Source organism: Equus asinus, chromosome 4 (genome assembly GCF_041296235.1).
Source record: "Equus asinus isolate D_3611 breed Donkey chromosome 4, EquAss-T2T_v2, whole genome shotgun sequence".
NCBI lineage: Eukaryota > Metazoa > Chordata > Mammalia > Perissodactyla > Equidae > Equus > Equus asinus.
In genome coordinates this window covers 64,695,452-64,715,299 of record NC_091793.1, presented here as the reverse complement: position 1 = coordinate 64,715,299, position 19,848 = coordinate 64,695,452, and the positions used below count along the sequence as shown (strand labels likewise).

At 36.9% G+C, this 19,848-nt stretch overlaps 1 protein-coding gene across 2 annotated transcripts in view; it reads left to right on the top strand.

The window, feature by feature from the left end:
- Positions 1-19,848, top strand: part of CNTNAP5 (contactin associated protein family member 5) — a 767,582-nt gene that overhangs the window by 662,821 nt on the left and 84,913 nt on the right. For both annotated transcript variants that reach the window (XM_044769171.2, XM_070507397.1), the window contains exons 18-19: positions 7,478-7,717; positions 17,698-17,922. In XM_044769171.2, the coding sequence (XP_044625106.1) occupies positions 7,478-7,717; positions 17,698-17,922 (465 nt within the window). The remainder of the gene's footprint in view (positions 1-7,477; positions 7,718-17,697; positions 17,923-19,848) is intronic.

Here is a 19,848-nt window from a genome sequence, read left to right as displayed (position 1 = left end):
TGTTTTATTGTTTGTTTTTGTTTGCTTTTTTACTTAACGTATACTGTGGGAAATTCATCATGTCAATATAAATTGTACATTATTTTAAACTACTATATAGTATTTTACCTAATATTTTTAGGGGTTTTTTGTTGTATTATTTTGCTTGTTGTTACTTTTATGTCTTGTATGAGTCTGGAATTTGCTTAAGGTTTTGAGTTAGGATTGTGTGGTTCCTCTTTTACCTAGTTGCTTACAACTCCAATACATATTGTAATGTATAAAATCTCTCTATCAAAAGCATGTGTTTCTGGATTTCCTACTTTGCTTCATTTATATAGTTTTTTTTCAAGCATTGCAACAATGTCACACACAGAGTATGTTTTAATACTGAATAGGACGAGTTTTCCCACACAGACACACACTTTACTCCTTTTCTTAAGACTGTGTTAAATATTCTCAATCATCTTCTTTTCTTTATGGATTTTAAAATTAGCTTTTCGTGTCCTATGAAAATATTTCTTCTTGGGCTATTGATTGGTATTTTATTGCGTTAAAAAGAATAGCTATACATTACTAAATCATACAAAAGCATGTTCTATTTATTTTTTAGGAGCCAAGGTAAAATTTTGTTTTCTTTATATAGACACAGATCTTGATAAGTTATTTTTTAGGTGTTTTGCTACTTTTGTTGTTAAATAGGATTTTTTTTCTTGCTATTACATGTTCTAATTGGTCATTGCTATATAGGACAATTATTGATTTTTAGTATTGTTATTTATATCCATCCATATTCTTATACTTTCATTTTAATTGTAATAATTTGTTATTATTTTGGAAGGAGATTTTATAGGTATGCAACTATACTATGTGTGCAAATAATGAAGTATATTTAGGACTATATATAAAGCTAAGTTAAATATGTCTGGGTATAATTATCCTCCTTGCACCATTTGGGATATTTACTTAAAAATGTGGAATAAGGCCAATGATATTAATACCTTAATGGCTCTTGATACATCTTGCTGAATTATTTTTCAAAAATTTTTCACAACATTGTTTTTTAGCAAACAAACAAGGAAATAATTTCAATCTATTGTTAACTGAATCTAAGTTATCAACAAACTCTTTTGCAGTTTTTTGAGGAGGTTTGGTATTCTGTTTAGGGTGCCGCAATTTGTAGTGAAGCTTAAATCAGAAGATGCCTCTGAAGAACAATATATAGAAGGTGCTTTATAAGAATGTAGTTTGAGTTCAAATTGACTATTACTGTCATTCTTTTATCTTTTGGACATCCAGTTAGTATCATATGTGCTATTTCATAATATGTGTTTATTGATTCATGAGCAAGAAATCACTCTATCTGGCAAAACTTAACTAGATGTGTGCCTTGCCCTAAATGAAATCACATTTTGGAATTAAAGTCTTTAAGATTTCCTGCTGGTACCAAGATTCTGCCAGTTGACAGGGCTGAACAAAAACAGCGGATAACTGATGGTTAGTGTATTTCTTTTTATTTGTCATGTATACGCTAAACCTGTTGCCACTTTGGAATTTGAAATCTAGGTGGTAAATGCATCTGTACTTCAGTGGGCTATTGACTTTAGGCAAAGTAGTTCATATAGAAAACAGTTACTCCAAGTTCGAGGACAAAAAAAAAAAGAAAGACAGGGAAGTAGTGCTACACTGCTTATTTTTGTGAAACAGCAGGCTGACTTGACACATGCAGTGTTGTTCTAGGAAAAAGGTGCTGCACAAAGGATTTTTCCTTGAGTAATTGTGGGAAAGAGAGCAGGCACACGTGAGAGAATAGAAGCTCTTGCACTTGAGTTCAGAAAATGCACAAGGAATTGAGATGTTTCTCTGGAAGCAATGAGCATTTGTCGAGCTGACACATGGAGGTTTTCTGAGACAGGCTTAGAATAATGATAGTAACATTTTTAAGAGTTGATTCATCCACAGTCCAAGGAAACATCATCATAATGAACATGCTTGATATCAAGGGCCAACTGAAGAGTTTCATACAAAATTGCTTCTCGCTAGGCCAGCCAACAAATGGTGTCAGTTGTCAAGAAGAGTGATAAGAAAGCCAAGAAGATAAATGTGTACGTCTATATTACTACTTGATGAAAGAAAATAAGTAAGAGACCAGAGGAAGAAAGTAGAATCACCTAGTTGTAGTACTGACCCAAACTCACTAATCAAATAGTTCATTTTAGGATTTTAGGGCTTTGAAGGGCAAGAGATGCCAGTCTGACTTCTGGCTCTGCCACCTAAGTCTGATTTTTGACTCTGACCAGAGTAATCTCTCTGACACTGTTTCCTCAACTATGTAATGTGAATAATATGAAGAATACCTTCTTTCTCATTGAGTTTTCAATGAGATAATTATAAAGTCTCTAGCATACAAAAAATATTTTTTTAATTGAAGTATAATCAACATACAATATTGTGTTCATTTCAGGTTTGTAGACATTGTCTACATTACGAAATGGTCACCATGACAAGTCTAGTAACCATCTGTCACCACAAGTATTTGAAAATGTTTTATTATTATTTTTTTTAGGATTAGGGGCACCAACCTAATTCTCAGTTTGCAGATGAAGTAGGAACTTCAAAATAAATGATTTTCAGTTGCTTTAAGAATAATGGTACATTTTGTTGTTGTGGTTCCTCCAAACTTACAGTAAACTCTAGACAAGATGCACACAAATAGAGAGAAAAGTATGTGAGAGCAGCAGTTGAAAATCAAATACCTGCAAGGGCCAGAATGGTAACATGAATGAATGAAGTGGTCCTGGTTGAGAGTGTAGCCCAGTGGAGAGTACATGTCTTCTTAAAGGAACTGACCCCAGGGCCACTGAGCTGTGTCAGGCAGGAAAGCAGGCTCATTGTTAACAGACCATCTGAAGTTTCAGTGGAAGACTTACTAGAAGTTTTAAAATATTTCCTGTTTATAAAAAAATTGATGCCTAATTAAAATAAATACTGGATAGGCAGAAAATATGTGACTAAGGAATGTATGTATATGAGTGCAGGTGTGTGGGTGTGGGTGCAGGTGTGTGTATGTGCATGTGATTACAGAGTAGGGTGAGCAGTGGAGTGCGTGGGGGAGGTAACATACCATGTAATCACAAAGTACATGAAGAGGTCTGAAGTCAAGGTGGACAATGGGGCATTGAGGAGGCGTTAATAGTTCAGAATGCCTGGTGCACTGACACCGCAGCAGGGAATATGAGAGGAGGACCATGGAGAAATAAGTGGAGGCCAGATCTTTCATTCTATCCCAGCTGTGTTAAGGATTTGAGCTTACTCCTCAGGACAATGACTAGTCTCTGAAGGGCATCAAACAGGAATGGCAGAATCAAATGTTCACATTTGGTTGATCTCTCTGATTACAAAATGATGAAAGAGCCAGAGTTGAGGATAGGAAGATCATTTAGAAGGTTGTTGCAGGGATTCAAGTGGGGCTGAGGAGGATTGCTCTAAGACCAGTGGTTCTGGGTGTGGAAAGAAGCAGGTGGATCCAGAGATATCTGGGAGAGCAAATCCACATAAAGAAAAAGAAACCTAACGTCTAGTGTTTCTCCCTTGTAAAGAATAAAAAGCAGTCAGGTGGAAACTGAAATTTAGTTCACTGCGCAGTTTAGTTCATAGTTCATCATGTCATCGTGTTTTGTCAGAATCTGAGATTTGAAATGATCCCCTTGTTTGGGGTCATTCTCACCATAATCTATATGTCTCAAACCTCAAGGACACATTGCTGCCAGAGAAACCGCCCCAGCCACCACCGTCTCCATTTATAAACATGTTGACTAAGTCACACACAAGAAAATGCGCAATAGATCTTGCATTCTCCCCTCTGCTAGAAGAAAAATGCCACTAACAAGATATATGAAGAATTATTCAAATCCACCACAGGGAGTGACTACAAAATAAGGGAAAAAAATAAAACAAAACATTTGACTACATAAATCCTCCCCTCCTTATTCTACGCAATCTCTAGGAAAGAAATAATGAACCTTCCTCTATTATCTGCTTGTATTTATAATTGATTTATCTTGTGGTTAAAAGGAGATTTACTCACTAAAATTGAGACAGACAGGAGAATGCAATTTTGGTTTGACCTCCTGGCTTGCTCACGTATCACTTATCAGAGCAGAAAATACAATGGCGTTTTATCATTAGTTCAGAATAAGAGATTAAATTAATCCTTTAGGAATGTTCTGTCTCAGTCTTTAGATGCCTCCGGTGACTGCCTTACATATATTTATGGGTCTGATGACCTGATGTGATTCAGGGGAGGCAGAATCCTCCCTACTCCCGCCGTATACTCCCACCATCTTCATATCCAATTATTTTCTTATCCATCCTGCCAGGCTGGCTAATAACAGAAATTCTTCAGGTTAAGTATTCATTTCTTTAACTTGCAGCTTTTTTCCTGTTTAACGTCTATATTTTTTTTTATTATTAATGTTATGATAGATTACAACCTTGTGAGATTTCAGTTGTACATTTTTGTTAGTCATGTTGTGGATACACCACCTCCCCCTCTGTGCCCTCCCCCCACCCCCCCTTTTCCCTGGTAACCACCGATCAGATCTCCTTATCAATATACTAACTTCCACCTATGAGTGGAGTCATATAGAGTTCGTCTTTCTCTGACTGGCTTATTTCGCTTAACATAATACCCTCGAGGTCCATCCACGTTGTTGTGAATGGGCCAATTTTGTCTTTTTTTATGGCTGAGTAGTATTCCATTGTGTATATATACCACATCTTCTTTATCCAATCATCAGTTTCTGGGCATGTAGGCTGGTTCCACGTCTTGGCTATTGTAAATAATGCTGTGATGAACATAGGGGTGCAACGGACTCTTGAGATTTCTGATATCAGGTTCTTAGGATAGATACCCAGTAATGGGATGGCTGGGTCATAGGGTATTTCTATTTTTAACTTTTTGAGAAATCTCCATACTGTTTTCCATAGTGGCTGTACCAGTTTGCATTCCCACCAACAGCGTATGAGGGTTCCTTTTTCTCCACATCCTCTCCAACATTTGTCACTCTTGGTTTTGGATGTTTTTGCCAATCTAACGGGTGTAAGGTGATATCTTAGTGTAGTTTTGATTTGCATTTCCCTGATGATTAGCGATGATGAACATTTTTTCATGTGTCTATTGGCCATATTCATATCTTCTTTTGAGAAATGTCTGTTCATGTCCTCTGCCCATTTTTTGATCGGGTTGTTTGTTGTTTTGTTGCTAATCAGTGTGAGTTCTTTGTATATTATGGAGATTAACCCTTTGTCAGATAAGTGGCTTGTAAATATTTTTTCCCAATTAGTGAGCTGTTTTTTTGTTTCAATCCTGTTTTCCCTTGCCTTGAAGAAGCTCTTTAGTCTGATGAAGTCCCATTTGTTTATTCTTTCTATTGTTTCCCTCAACTGAGGAGTTACAGTGTCCGAAAAGATTCTTTTGAAACTGATGCCAAAGAGTGTACTGCCTATATTCTCTTCTAAAAGACTTATTGTCTCAGGCCTAATCTTTAGGTCTTTGATCCATTTTGAGTTTATTTTGGTGTGTGGTGAAAAAGACTGGTCAATTTTCAATCTTTTGCATGTGGCTGTCCAGTTTTCCCAGCACCATTTGTTGAAGAGACTTTCTTTTCTCCATTGTAGGCCCTCTGCTCCTTTGTCGAAGATTAGCTGTCCATAGATGTGTGGTTTTATCTCTGGGCTTTCAATTCTGTTCCATTGATCTGTGGACCTGTTTTTGTACCAGTATCATGCTGTTTTGATCACTGTAGCTTTGTAGTATGTTTTGAAATCGGGGATTAACATCTATATTTTTGATCTGAGACAACAGATTTGGAATTAACATCTGTATCCACCTTGGTGATATATACTTGGTGATATATACTTGGTGGTATATACTTTGACCTGTTCATTTGCTAGACCAAGATTTAATAAAGTTGCAGCATGTGGGACTAGAAATGAATGAGGTTCAGAAAAGAGAGATGACATATACAGAAAGTAAATGACAAGTCAGTCCTGCCCTTGTCTTCTAATGCACTTTCTCCTCCTCTCCATTAGTACACCTGTAGACCTTGAAGAACTGAGTGTGTCCTCCATTTATCCATGACTGTAGATTTGAGCCCAAAGCACTGGCTTTGGAATAGAATTTGTGTGCTTTAATGCAGGGCAGATTTGTGTCTTCTCTGGGCTCTTCCAGAACTCCCAACACCAAATAAATATCTGCTGATGGGATTTAGCTTAATTTCTTGGTTTGTTGTCTCTCAGTACACATTTTTTTGATATCAGAGGTTTAGGCTGGTAGAATCTCAGATTTCAGTAGTAAAAAAATATTCTGTCACTTTGAATCGAATCTGTTTTTGAATAATTTGCAATGAGCACTGCAAATCTCTCTGAAATCTTGAGGCTGTACCTTCAGCAGAAAGTTGGGTTACAATCCTCTTCTGTATTCCAGAAGGAGAAATTTGACTTCCAAAGAATAATGTGAATGTAATCTCTAGAATCAATGAGTGTATATATATATTAGCAACCTACTGGTTCTAGCCATTCTGAAGGCTCGAGAGGAGAGATAGCAAAGAGCAGTGGTTCAGGGTATAATGTATTCCATAATCTTAGCTAAGCCTTACTATAAACACATTAAATAGACCTGCTCTTATTTTACAGATCAAGTAGCTGATGCTTAGGATATTCAATGGTCAATATGGCTAATTGGGTTGTGAGGTAGAGTTTGACTCCATGTCTGTCTGGTCCTAAAGTCCACCTGCTTTCTAGTACATTGCAGTGTGCTGCAAAAGCTTTACAAAATTTGTTGAAGTTTTCTAACTTGATGCACATAACAGCTTGCTTCTAACTTTGCCAGAAGGGGCAGTATCACTCTGTGCATTCTACTTCAGATAAACGTCTGCTGTAGACCAAGAACAGTTTTATTTCATCTGAAAGAAACATGGCCACCTGAAGTTTCTATCTTAAACATGTAATGTGCAGGATTCCACATAAACTATCGTCTTTTTTATTTTTTTGTGATGAGGAAGATTCACACTAAGTTAATATCTGTTACGAATGTTCTTTTTGCTTGAGGAAGATTCACTCTGAGCTAACACCTGTGACAATCTTCCTCTATTTTGTATGTGAGTCGCCACCAACGAGTGGTATGGGTCCACGCCCTGGGAACTGAACCTGGGCTGCCAAAGTGGAGTGCGCTGAACTCAATCACTAGGCCATGGTGCTGGCCCCTATAGTCTTTTTTTAGTTTTCTTGGAGTGGAGAGGTGGGTTTTCCAGCCTGGAAAGACATGCAGTTTTCCCAGGCTCTTTGAATTCCTAATTCTCACTGGAAACTTTAATGGAAAAGTCCAACAGAGCATGACAATAGAACAATAGTTAACTGTTACTAATGTTGATAGTAAACCTAAAAAATTTGAACCCTATAGTCTCTTAGGTTTTTTCTTTTCTTTTTCACCATGTAGGGGGAACATCATCAAGACAGAAGGGCTTCCTGGGTTGCATACGTTCCTTACTCTTGAATGGGCAGAAACTTGACCTGGAAGAAAGGGCAAAGGTCACGTCTGGAGTCCGGCCAGGATGCCCAGGCCATTGCAGCAGTTACGGCAGTATCTGCCACAACGGGGGCCAGTGTGTGGAGAAGCACAGTGGATACTTCTGCGACTGCACCAATTCACCATATGAAGGGCCCTTTTGCAAAAAAGGTACAGTAGGAGCTTCTGCTTTTCCACCGTGATGTGTTGTAGGCGTACAGGCAGTGGTCGGTTGTAGGATACCTATGCCCTGAGTAATCCCTCAGTTCCCCTATGTTTAGACACTCTGTATGGTTCCTCGACATAACATACATTCACTATCACTGTGTGTGGACTCTGGCAGCATGGTTCATCTGGGTGGATGGTAACAGGGCCACATGCTCTCTGTGGCTGAAAGTCAGCTGAGTACTGTGAGAGGTGAACTCTCATTCCTGTTCTATCAGAGGGATAATGGCGGGGTGCAGTAACCTTTCCAGTTCCATTGTTCTGTCCACAAATACAATAAAAAATATTGTAGAATCTATCCCTGGAGGAACCTTAGAGTCCCTTAAGCCATCTTAAATCATGTTTACAATAGAGGGAGTGTGCATAAGTTAGTAAAATCAATATCAAGTATCTAATAAAATTTACGTATCACGCAGGTGACATGAGTGGCATGACTGAGGCTTTAAAAGCTCTGCCTGGACATTCACATTTAGTTCATCGGGGCCTGAAAATGGAACACAAGGGTCAAAATTCCTGCTCCAGGGCCTTTCCACATCTTCTCCTAATTTTATGAATTCATTGCATTGACAAATGCAAAGCTAACCATGAAGGATATATATGTTGGACAAGGAATGATTGTCAGTGTGTAAATTCTTTAGATAAATTCAAGATAACTCTACAAACTATAAAATCTCACTATTCAGTATAAATAAGTAGCATTTTTCAAATAGAGGGGCAAAAGATTTGGTCTCCTATAAATCTTGGCAGAATTTTAAAGCTTATTTTATTGATGGAAAAAAGTTTGTTGAGCAAATAATGTAAGCAATATTTCAAAAGCAGCATTTAAACTATTAAAATAAAATGTTTTAAACTCTTTGAAACACCATTTACATACCAACAATTATGGCAATTGTAAATAATTTCCATCAATTCGTTAAAGCACATTTCCCAAGCACCTCTACCAAGCAATGCTTTATTTAGTCCAACTTTCTGTTGAAACTTAAAAACAGTAGAGAAAAAAGCTCTTAGTGTTCTCTGTGAAGGCCTCTGTAATTTAAGCTCTTAGTTCCTTTGCATTGTCCTCCCAAATTAGTTTGAATTACTTACCTGTTATTCCTGGGAAGCATTGTGCTCCTTGGGAGAAAATTAATGGTACAAATTTTGGGGCCAACAGAGTGTTGGGCCCTGCCTGGGAGCTTGAAATAAAGTTGGTCCCATCCCAGTAGGCTCTTAACGTGAGCTAAGACAAGGAAAGTGCTACTGGTTTGTCACACTGGGGATGTCTCTGAATAACTTTCCCTGAAAAATTGATGCTACCCTGAGACTGGGCCCACATGCTAGAAGCAGCAAATGCAGGATAAACACTACCAGGCCCAGTCAGTAAAGTATTGTAACATTGTTTCACAGGCTCTATACCCAAGTCTTCTGTTTGGAAAATAAGGAACAATAGACCTCTCTGCATTTCTCCAGAGACATTGTTCAAATATCTCGTAGATCATGTTGTTCCAGATTCAGCCTAACTTTTCATTAATTTCTTTCTCTGAAACAGGTCCTATTAATTGTCTTGTGTCTATGCCACTGTGTCTTATGACTGCATTCGTTGAAATCTCCTCGGTGTTCTCTTTCTACTTTTTATTTTGATCTATAAGCAAAATAGATAAATATGTGATTAGCCTTTTCAGCTTGCTTCATACTTCACTATTTCCAAATTTTTCCCCCTATCTCATAAATCCAATGAAAGGATTCTCTTTATATTCATCAGTTGCAAAGTATGTAAGATGAAGCTTTTAACCAAGTCTTTTAGCCATGCCAATTGCCTTTGGGAAATGTGGCTTGGAACTGAAATGGGAGCCATTAGCTACAAGACGGTCCTGAAAAAGGGTACTCTCTACTGGGGTAGTCTTGTATGCTAACTTACTATGGCATGCATCTTTTAGGGTGTGCAAATACTGGAAATATCTGGGGTGGAATTAGGGACATTTGTCCATTACCAATGCCAGGTATATTACCTGTGGTCCATTGACCCACTTCCTGATTATTTTACAAAGGAATAGTAATCATAATATTAGCTAGTAATTATTGAGTACAACATTAATTCCTATCTCCAATCTAGTAGGGAAGATAGTAATATCTGCATTTAACATATAAGAACATTGAAGATCACAGAGGTTTAATGACTTGCTAATAAATGTCAGAGCTGGAGGTCCATCTAGCATCTTTTCCGTTCCTTTTTCCACTTTATGACCCTGATTTTATTCTGTACAGGAATGTATTTAATAGGATTCAAATATGTAGTTCTTTGCTTTGTGTGTTTCTATCTTTTTGTTATTCAGATTTAATTTACATACCATAAAATCCACCCTTTTAAAATGTACGATTCAGGAGTTTTTAGCATATTCACAAAGTTGCACAACCATTATCACTACCTAGTTTCAGAATATTTTCATCATCCCCAAAAGAACTCTTATATCCATTATCAGCTATTCCTCATTTGCCTCTTCCCCCACCCCCTGGAAACCACTAATCTATTTTCTGTCACTATGGATTTGCCTATCTGGATATTTCATGTAAATAGAAACATACAGTATGTCGTCTTTTTGTGTCTGGTTTCTTTTGCATAGTATAATGTTTTCAAGGTTCATGTATGTTGCAGAATTTTCAATACTGAATCCCATTTTATTTCAAAATTAGTATTCCATTGTATGAATGCACCACATTTTGTTTATCCATTGATCAGTTGATAGACATTGAGACATTTTTTATTCCTTTGGCTATTATGAAAAATGCTGCTATTAATATTCTTGTACATGTTTTTGTATGGACTTATGTTTTCTGTTTCCTTGGGTATATACCTAGATATGCGATTGCTGGGTCATATAGCAACTATAAGTTAAACTTTTTGTTTGTTTTTTAAATTGAAGTAAAATTGGTACATAATGTTATATAAGTTTCTGATGTAGAACAATATAATTTGACATCTGTATGCACTACAAAGTGATCACCTTCAAAATTCTAGCTACCATCCATCACCATACAATTGACCCCCTTAACTCATTTTGCCCTCCCCCAACTCACTTCCCCTCTGGTAACCACCAATCTCTTCTCTGTGTCTATGAGTTTGTTTTTGTTATGTTTGTTCATCATTTCTTTTTTAAGATTCTGTATATATATATATATATATATACAGCATCCTCTTATCCATTCATCTTTCAGTGGACACTTTAGTTGTTTCCATATCTTGGCTATTGTAAATAACACTGTGATGAACATAGGAGTGCATGCATGTTTATGAATTAGTGTTTCCATATTTTTCAGATAAGTCCTCAGAAGTGGAATACCTGGATCATATGCTAGTTCTATTCTTAATTTTTTGAGGAATCTTCATACTGTTTTCTATAGTGGCTGTATCAATTTACATTCCCGTCAACAATGTATGAGAGTTCCTTTCTATCCACATCATGTCTATTTCTTTTCTTTTTGATAATAGCCATTCAACAGTGAGGTAATATCTCATTGTGGTTTTGATTTTCATTTCACTAATGATTAGTGATGTTGAACATCTTTTCATGTGCCTGTTGGCCATCTATAAATCTTCTTTGGAAAAATGTCTATTCAGGTTCTCTGCCCATTTTTAAGTGAGTTGTTTGCTTTTTTGTTGTTGAGTTATAAGAATTCTTTATATATTTTGGATATTAACTTCTTGCAGGATACAGATTTGCATACATATTCTCTCATTCAGTAGATTGCCTTTTTGTTTTGTTGATGGCTCTCCTTGCTGTACAGAAGCTTTTTAGTTTGATGTGGTACCATTTGTTTACGTTTGCTTTTGTTTCCCTTGCCTTTGAAGTTATACTCACAAAACCATCACTAAGACCAATGTCAGTGATTTTGCTACCTACGTTTTCTTCTAGGAATTTTATGTTTTCTGGTCTTACACTCAAGTCTTTCGTACATCTTGAGTTAAATGTTTGTGTATGGTTTAAAATAGTGGTCTAGTTTCATTCTTTTCATATGGCTGTCTACTTTCCCAAACACCATTTATTAGAGACTGTCCGTTCTCCATTGTATATTCTTGGCTCCTTTGATGCAAATTAATTATCTATATATGTGTGGATTTATTTCTGGGCTCTTAATTCTGTTCCCTTGATTTCTGTGTGTGTTTTTATGCCAGTACTGTGCTGTTTTAATTGCTATAGCTTCGTAGTATATTTTGAAATCAGGGAGCCTGATATCTTTTGTTTTGTTCATCTTAGGATTACTTTGGCTATTAAGAATCTTTTGTGGTTCCATACAAATTTTAGAATTATTTTTTCTAGTTCTGTGAAAAATGCCATTTGAATTTTGGTGGAGATGGCGTTGAGTCTCTACATTGCTTTGAGTAGTATGGACATTTTAACAATATCAATTCTTCCAATCCATGAGCACAGAATATTTTTCATTTATTTGTATCTTATTAAATTTCTTTCATCACTGTCAATGTACAGGGCTTTCACTTCCTTGATTAAATTTATTCCTAGATATTTTACTCTTTTTGATTCAGTTGTAAATGGGATTGCTTTTTAAATTTCTCTTTCTGATAGTTTGTTATTAATGAATAGAAACTCCACAGATTTCGGTATATTGATTTTTGTATCCTGCAAATTTAATGAATTTGTTTATTAGTTCTAGCAGTGTTTTAGTGGAGTCTTCAGAGTTTTCTATTTATATAGTATTATATCATCAGTAAACAGCGACAGTTTCACTTCTTCCTTTCCTGTTTGACTTTTCGAGGAGTTGCCAAACTTTTTCAAAGTGGCTGCTCCATTTTACATTTTCGCCAGCAATGTATGAGGATCCCAGTTTCTTCACATCCTCACCAACACTTGTTATTGTCTGTCTTTTTGATAATAGACACACTACTGTGAATGTGTGAAATGGTATCTCATTGTGGTTTTAACTTGCATTTCCCTAGCGACTAATAATGTTGAACACTTTTTAATGTAGTTATTAGACATGTGTACATCTTCTTTGGTGAAATGTCCATTCAAATCTTTGGACCATTTTTTAATTGGATTATTTTTCTTTCTGTTGTTCAGTTAGAGAAATTCTTTGTATATTCTGAATATGATTTCCTTATTAGATATATGATTTGCAAATATTTTCTCCTCTTTCACTTTCTTGATAGTATCCTTTGAAGCACAATACTTTTTGATTTTGATGAGGCATAATTTATCTATTTTTTGTTGTTGTTTGTGCTTTTGCTGTTATGTGTAAGACATCATTGTCTAATCCTAGGTCATGAAAATTTATGACTATAGTTTCTTCTAAAGTTTCTCTAATTTTAGCTCTTACATTTAGTCTTTGATCCATTTTGAGTTAATTTTTGTATATCATGTGAAGTAGGGGTCAACTTCATTCTTTTTTATGTGCATTTTCAGTTATTTCAGCACATTTGTGGATGTGTGCTTATCTTTAGCCCACCTCCACTGCCACCATTATCTGATGGATCTGGGTATGGCTGCCATGGTGTTGTCACTTAAAGTTTTTGAATTAAAAAATCAGATAATATATTTGGAATTCTATTGGAAATACATTTAGGAATCTAGAAAAATAAAACCCAATCTAATTACTCAAGGACAACCATTAAAAAGAAAATCTGATTTCTTTCTAGCTCTTTTCTTTGCATTTAATATAGCTGAGATAATTCTGTCCATTACATTTTGTATCCTGAATTTTCTTTATTTCATTTCAGAGGCAATCTTGTATAATTCATCAATTTTAATGATTGCAATGTATTCCATCTGGTGAAATTGCCTCTGTTTATTTAACCCATTCTATCACCAGAGCATTATAACTTAGCAATAGTGGGACTCTGGCACCAGATCTGCCTATGTTCAGATTTTGGCTCATCCACAATCCACAGTGTGTGGTATGGATTGTGTAACTCAACCTCATGATTTCTTGGTTTCCTCATCTATAAAACATGACAAATTCAGGAATCCTTTACAAAGGGCTGTAGTGAACATTCAATGAGCACTTCACAAAGAACTTGGGATAGTGCCTGGCATATAAAGTCTCACTAAATGCTTGCTGTTGTTATTGTTTTGGAATTTCACATTGTCCCAAATTTGCACATAAATAATACTGTGATAAACAAATTGATAAACATATAATTTCCTTAGTAATGGAATTTCAGTGAAAAAATAACATGTATATTTAGGTACCCTTTACCAATTGCCGAAAACTTGTAAAAAAAAATTCCCTATATTTAACTTCCTGCCAACTTATATCACTTTTTTATTATAGAAAAATTAAATGATACACTGTAGTAGAGAGAAGAGTTTCAGAACTCCCAAGCACGCATCATCTAGTTTCAACAATTATCAACTCATGATCATTTTTATTTCATCTATATGCTCACGTCTGCTCCTCCTCTTTTATTATTTTGAAGCAAATTTCAGATATCACATCACTTCATCTATAAATATTGCAATATGTATTGCTAAAAGATAAGGACTCATAAAAACACGTATCCTCAGGAACACTATCATAAGAAAAATTTTATAAAAAGTTTTTAATATTATGAAATATCTACTCAGCCTTAAAATTGCCATTTGTTTAATTTATTTTTAGTTTGATGTTTTCCTAAATAAATTACAGCCTGACTGATTTCTAAGTAACCACTCGCTGACTCATTACCCAGGACTTGTCTTTATGCTTATTCTAATTCTAAATTTAATTATATTACTATTATTAAGACCAGCTGTTGTTTATTGAGTTTCTACTATGTGCCATGATTTTACTTAATTTCTTCCAATCCTTCTACCCACCACAAGATCGAATTCATCCCTATTTATATTTGAATAACATGAGGTTGGGTGGAATTTTTGAGAGAGCTGGAGAAGGGCACAGCCAGGTTCCAGTTTCTGCGACAAGGAGACTCCACAGCTGGCTCAGAGACACATACCCTCTCCAGCATCACCCTGTCTCCCAGCTACTTCTTTTAGTGTATTCCACATTGTAAAGCCTGGTTGATGCCTAGCTTCTCTTTTAGGTCTTCTCGGGCTACTATGGCCCATGGAGGCATCCAACTCTGGGAATCATTTCCTCTGTCACTCACACATCACACTCAAGGTTACCTTCTATGGGTGTACTGTTTTAAAATGTGTGTCCTGTCTTCTCAGAATATAATCAGCACAATCCCTTCCATCAAGGAATAGCTCAAAGGATACTGCTAATATTGCTATTGTGGTCCGGGGATAGCGTGATGGCCATTGGTAATCACCTTCAAGTTAAGATTTGTCTTCCATTTATCCCAATGGTTTTGTATGTTCAGACAAATCAGAGAGCTTAAATATGATCAGAGAGCTTAAACTCTTAGATCACAAAATGTAGGAAATTTAGAAAATAATAGCCTCCAGGCATTATGCTGAATTTAGTTGTATGTTGAAATTGAAAATATCTAAACAAGAAAAATAATTAGAAATAAAAGCTAGGGGAAGAGAGAGGACAAACATTTGGTAGGACATTTCTAGTTAAACAATGCTCTTCATTTTAATTTCCTGCCTTAAGTAAGAAGAAACATATGTAGTAAATATATAATAAAGAAAAAACTGTAACATATATGCCCATATCTAATATGCTATTAATAACAAAATGCTCTAAGTTGTACTCACATTTGAACATACACACAAATATCAAATAAAAGCCATTATTCTGTTAAGTAGGAGATGGTAGCTCAAAATGCAGGCCAAATGTCCCCAAGGAAATTTGCTCAAGGAAAATGTTTGAGTCATGCTAATGATTAACTAGAACCCTCACTGGCACAAGTCTCGGCTGCATATCTTTGTAATCAGGAGTACTGATGTAACCTGTATGATAAATGCAAAAGACTTTCCCTGAACCTTTAGTTAAATGAACTGGTATTCCCAATCTGCTAAGCAATATGCATAAATATGCAACTTTAATTTTTTGGGCACTGCTACAGGCTGTTATAGAATTTTCACAAAGGTAGAGCAAATTTGCAATAGAATTAAGAAGTAAGAGCCAGGTTTGATTATGTTCTAGGTGCCACCAATTCAATCACAGAATTTCATGGGGAATTAGGAACATTCCACGAATCATTTAGAAAAAAGAAAAGTTAATCACGCCAGTAAGGGTTCATGGAGATTGTGCTATTTTTATGGTGGAGGTGTGCTGCCAGATCTAAGCTATGCTGTTCTACGGAGGAAACTGTCCTCCATACCCTGACACTGTATAGAGATAAAATTGAAAGTGAACTTAAGGGGCCGGCTCCGTGGCCGAGTGGTTAAGTTCGTGTGCTCTGCTGCGGCGGCCCAGGGTTCGGATTCCTGGGCGCGGACATGGCACCGCTTGTCAGGCCACGATGAGGCGGCGTCCCACGTCCCACAACTAGAAGGACCTGCAACTAAGATATACAACTATGTGCCGGGGGCGTTTGGGAAATAAAGCAGAAAAAAAAAAAAGGCTGGCAAGAGTTGTTAGCCTAGGTGCCAATCTTTAAAAAAAAAAAAAAAAAGAAAGTGAACTTAAGAGCAGCCTTGATTGAAAAAGAGGAAGTCTCAGCATTTGAATGGATGTACAGTCAATAAACAGATCTGTTTTATGAAGGAAATAGAGATGGGTTCATGTTAAGTTCTCCTCTAATATGGAGAGTCTATGAGTTGAAATTGTGGTGAGTAACTCTCTTAAGTGCTTTACACATATCATCTCATTTATTCATACAGAAATATTGTTGAGGTAAGTGTTATGGTTCCCATTCGCCAGATGAGAAAACAATCTCCACAGGGCTCACTGACTTGCCTGGGACCACACAGCTAGTATGAAATCAACTGAAGTTTCAGATCCAGTGCTGAGGCCAAACCCTGTGCTAGTTTTACTAAAGTAAAATGATAACAGTTGGAGCGACGACATTATACAGAGAGGACTGGGTGATTTGCATGCTCCTGCTAATTGAATGTCATCAGTTTATACATACCTCCTTTCTTCATGGTGGTGACAGAACTCTATCTAACGTATTGTGTTGTAGGAATTGTTTCCCATAGGAAGACCTATTTGCCCAGGTCTTTGTTCTTTTTTGGAACCGAATACCAATTCCTAGACATCTAAAAGATTGAGTGCATGATTTGGATACCTGCGCCTTTTCTACTGTTTCCGTGGATTTCCTCTCTCTCTTTCCATGAGTCCTCACACTTAACCCAACACCACAGAGAATTATTGCTGCCTTCCCAATGTCCTACTCTCAGTAATTTAGATCCCACTCAAAATCTTCCAGTGGTGCAGTGGTTAAGTTCACATGTTCCGCTTTGGCGGCCCAGGGTTCGCTGGTTCGGATCCCAGGTGTGCACCTATGCACCGCTTGTTAAGCCATACTATGGTAAGTGTCTCACATATAAAAAAGTAGAGGAAGATGGGGACGGATGTTAGCTCAGGGCCAGTCTTCCTCAGCAAAAAAGAGGAGGATTGGTGGTTGATGTTAGTTCATGGCTAATCTCCACCCCCTGCCCCCCCCCACAAAATCTTCCTTACAGACGAGAAAAGCACAAAACCAGAACTTTTAAGATCTAAGTTTTGAAAGTAAGTATGCTATATTGGAGGCAGGGACATGTTGTTTTTGCTTCTCGAGAAATCAGCCTGGCACATGGTAGTTATTTTGCAAATGCATGTTAAACTGGGCCTAAATTTAGCAATTCAAATCTGAGTTCTCTCTCCTAGCTAAGCAACTTTGTCCAAGGTGCTTACCCTCTGTAAGCCTCATGTTTCTCATTTTCAAATAAGAATAATGACTTCGGCTGCTTCAAAATTACTGTGGGAAGCGTATTATATAATTCATGTAAAAAACCTGACACAGTTCCTGGTGCATAGGAAACAATAAACAAACTATTGTTGCTATCTTGAATAGTAGATTAAATGTTTTAGTGCATGTTTTCCCCTCTTATATTTTGCAGAGGTTTCTGCTGTTTTTGAGTCTGGCACTTCGGTTACTTACATGTTTCAAGAACCATACCCAGTGACCAAGAATATAAGCCTGTCATCCTCAGCGATTTACGCAGATGCAGCTCCATCCAAGGAAAACATTGCATTTAGCTTTGTGACAGCCCAGGCACCCAGCCTCTTGCTCTATATCAATTCTTCTTCTCAGGACTTCCTGGCTGTCCTGCTCTGCAAGAATGGTGAGTACTGATGGCATGAAGCCTGATGGAATGTCATACTGGGATGGAGGGACAGTGCATGCCCTCCAGAACTCTGCATAATTTCAACCTAAATTTGGTCCCATCAGGGCAGCTTATTTCCAGACCTCCAGCCAAACCCTTGATTGTACTTTACCTTTATGAGTACAATTGGTATTCAGGGCCAGTGTCAAATCATTGCCAAAGTCTCAAATGCATTGACTTTAATCTACCTCAACTGTGTAGCAGTAATTCTTTATTATTTATTCTGTGCTGGAATCCATTAAGTGTAAAGGAGAAGATCATAAGCCTATCTGAATTTCAGAAGGGCACTCATCACATATATCCTGTCATCTTTGCTGCAGTCTCCTTTACTGAGAGGGCTGTTAAAACAACTAGCGTAAATGCAGGCTGTTTTAATAGAAGTTGATTGTCCAGGTCTTGAAGAAAAGTATTATATGTGAGTCATAACCTTGTGGAATATGGGGTTCGGTTCTAAGAATCAGATTTTGAAAAGAGTATGGACAAAATGGACTATGCAAAGATTAGATTGATAAAGGAGCTGGAACCCACTTCATACAAGGAATGGTGAAGGACATCAATTTTAATAGCTGTTAGGGGAAGTCAGTTTTTTTCTCATACTACTCAATTTCACTCTGGAGTGATGAGGACTGTTGATATAGTCATGGCCAAAAACACTATGAGATCAAAATCCTAGGGGATGGAACAATGTAAGAATAGGTAAAGATGTGGACACCTTTGTAGTATGGTCTCAAAGAACACATTCTTGTGATCGAGAATATGTCTTTCCTCCTCCTGTAATTTGCTAGTATAATAAGATGAGTCTGGGGTAGATGGACGGTGGTGGGAGGTAGGAGAAAGGAAGCCTGTGATATGCAGCACACACCATGCCCTCTCTAGACCTTAGATAGATACTCTAGATACTTCTCTTGCTCTAATTTTTCTTGGATTTATTCTTCCTTGTGTCATCTTGCTTTCCAACTACTTATGACATTGAAAATAAAGAATGATGTGTGGGGCTCAAGCAAGGATCAAAACTGGTGGGCCTGTGGGTTGAATCAGGCCTGAAGTACAATAATAACAAAAATGGCTAACTCAAAGTAACAGGACTCCTTCATTCCAAGAGCAAAATGGAAGGGAAGAAAAAAAGAGAGAGACTAGGATGATGACTGGTTGTTCCAAGATTATCTGGTCTTGAAGACTCTACAAGAAAAAGAAAAATGTTATGGGTTATTAGATCTTATTTATCAGCAGAACTTTGTATAATTAGGATCATTATAGTAACATTCCAGTTTGTAAACATTGCCCCCATAATGTCTCTGTGAGGTCCCTAAGGCTGGCTGAGGACACTGAGTCATGGATTAACTGTTTGATGTGGGCCAGCCAGCTAAGCCATGACATAGCTGTAACCAGAGGCCAGGTCTCCTAATAAGCAGCCAAGCAGTCTTTCCTGTAAAGAAAATCATCTTGCTATGACATGGTTGGATGATAATAAGATACTGACAGAGCACTAAGATGCCAGATTTTCTCCAAAGCATGTTTTGTGTATAGTTCCACAGGCACATTTGTGCCTGCCATGCCGTGCTTATGGTACAGACAATGCATAACAAGAATAACCATATCAGATCATGTATATATTACTCTGTATACTTTATTATAAATATATATATATTTTTTTTTCCTGGGCACTATTCTAATTAATATACACAGCATTTAATCCTCGCAGCAACCCTGTATGATTGGTGGTATTAATATACTCAGTATCTTACGATTATAGAAACTAAGGCACGCAGGCATTAAATAACTCACTTAAAATCCCATAGCAAGTAAGGAGAGCAGAGATTCATTCCTCCCTCCCAGAGTCTGGTAGTGTATTTCTTTATTCTTAACCAGAAGGGCTAAACTAAT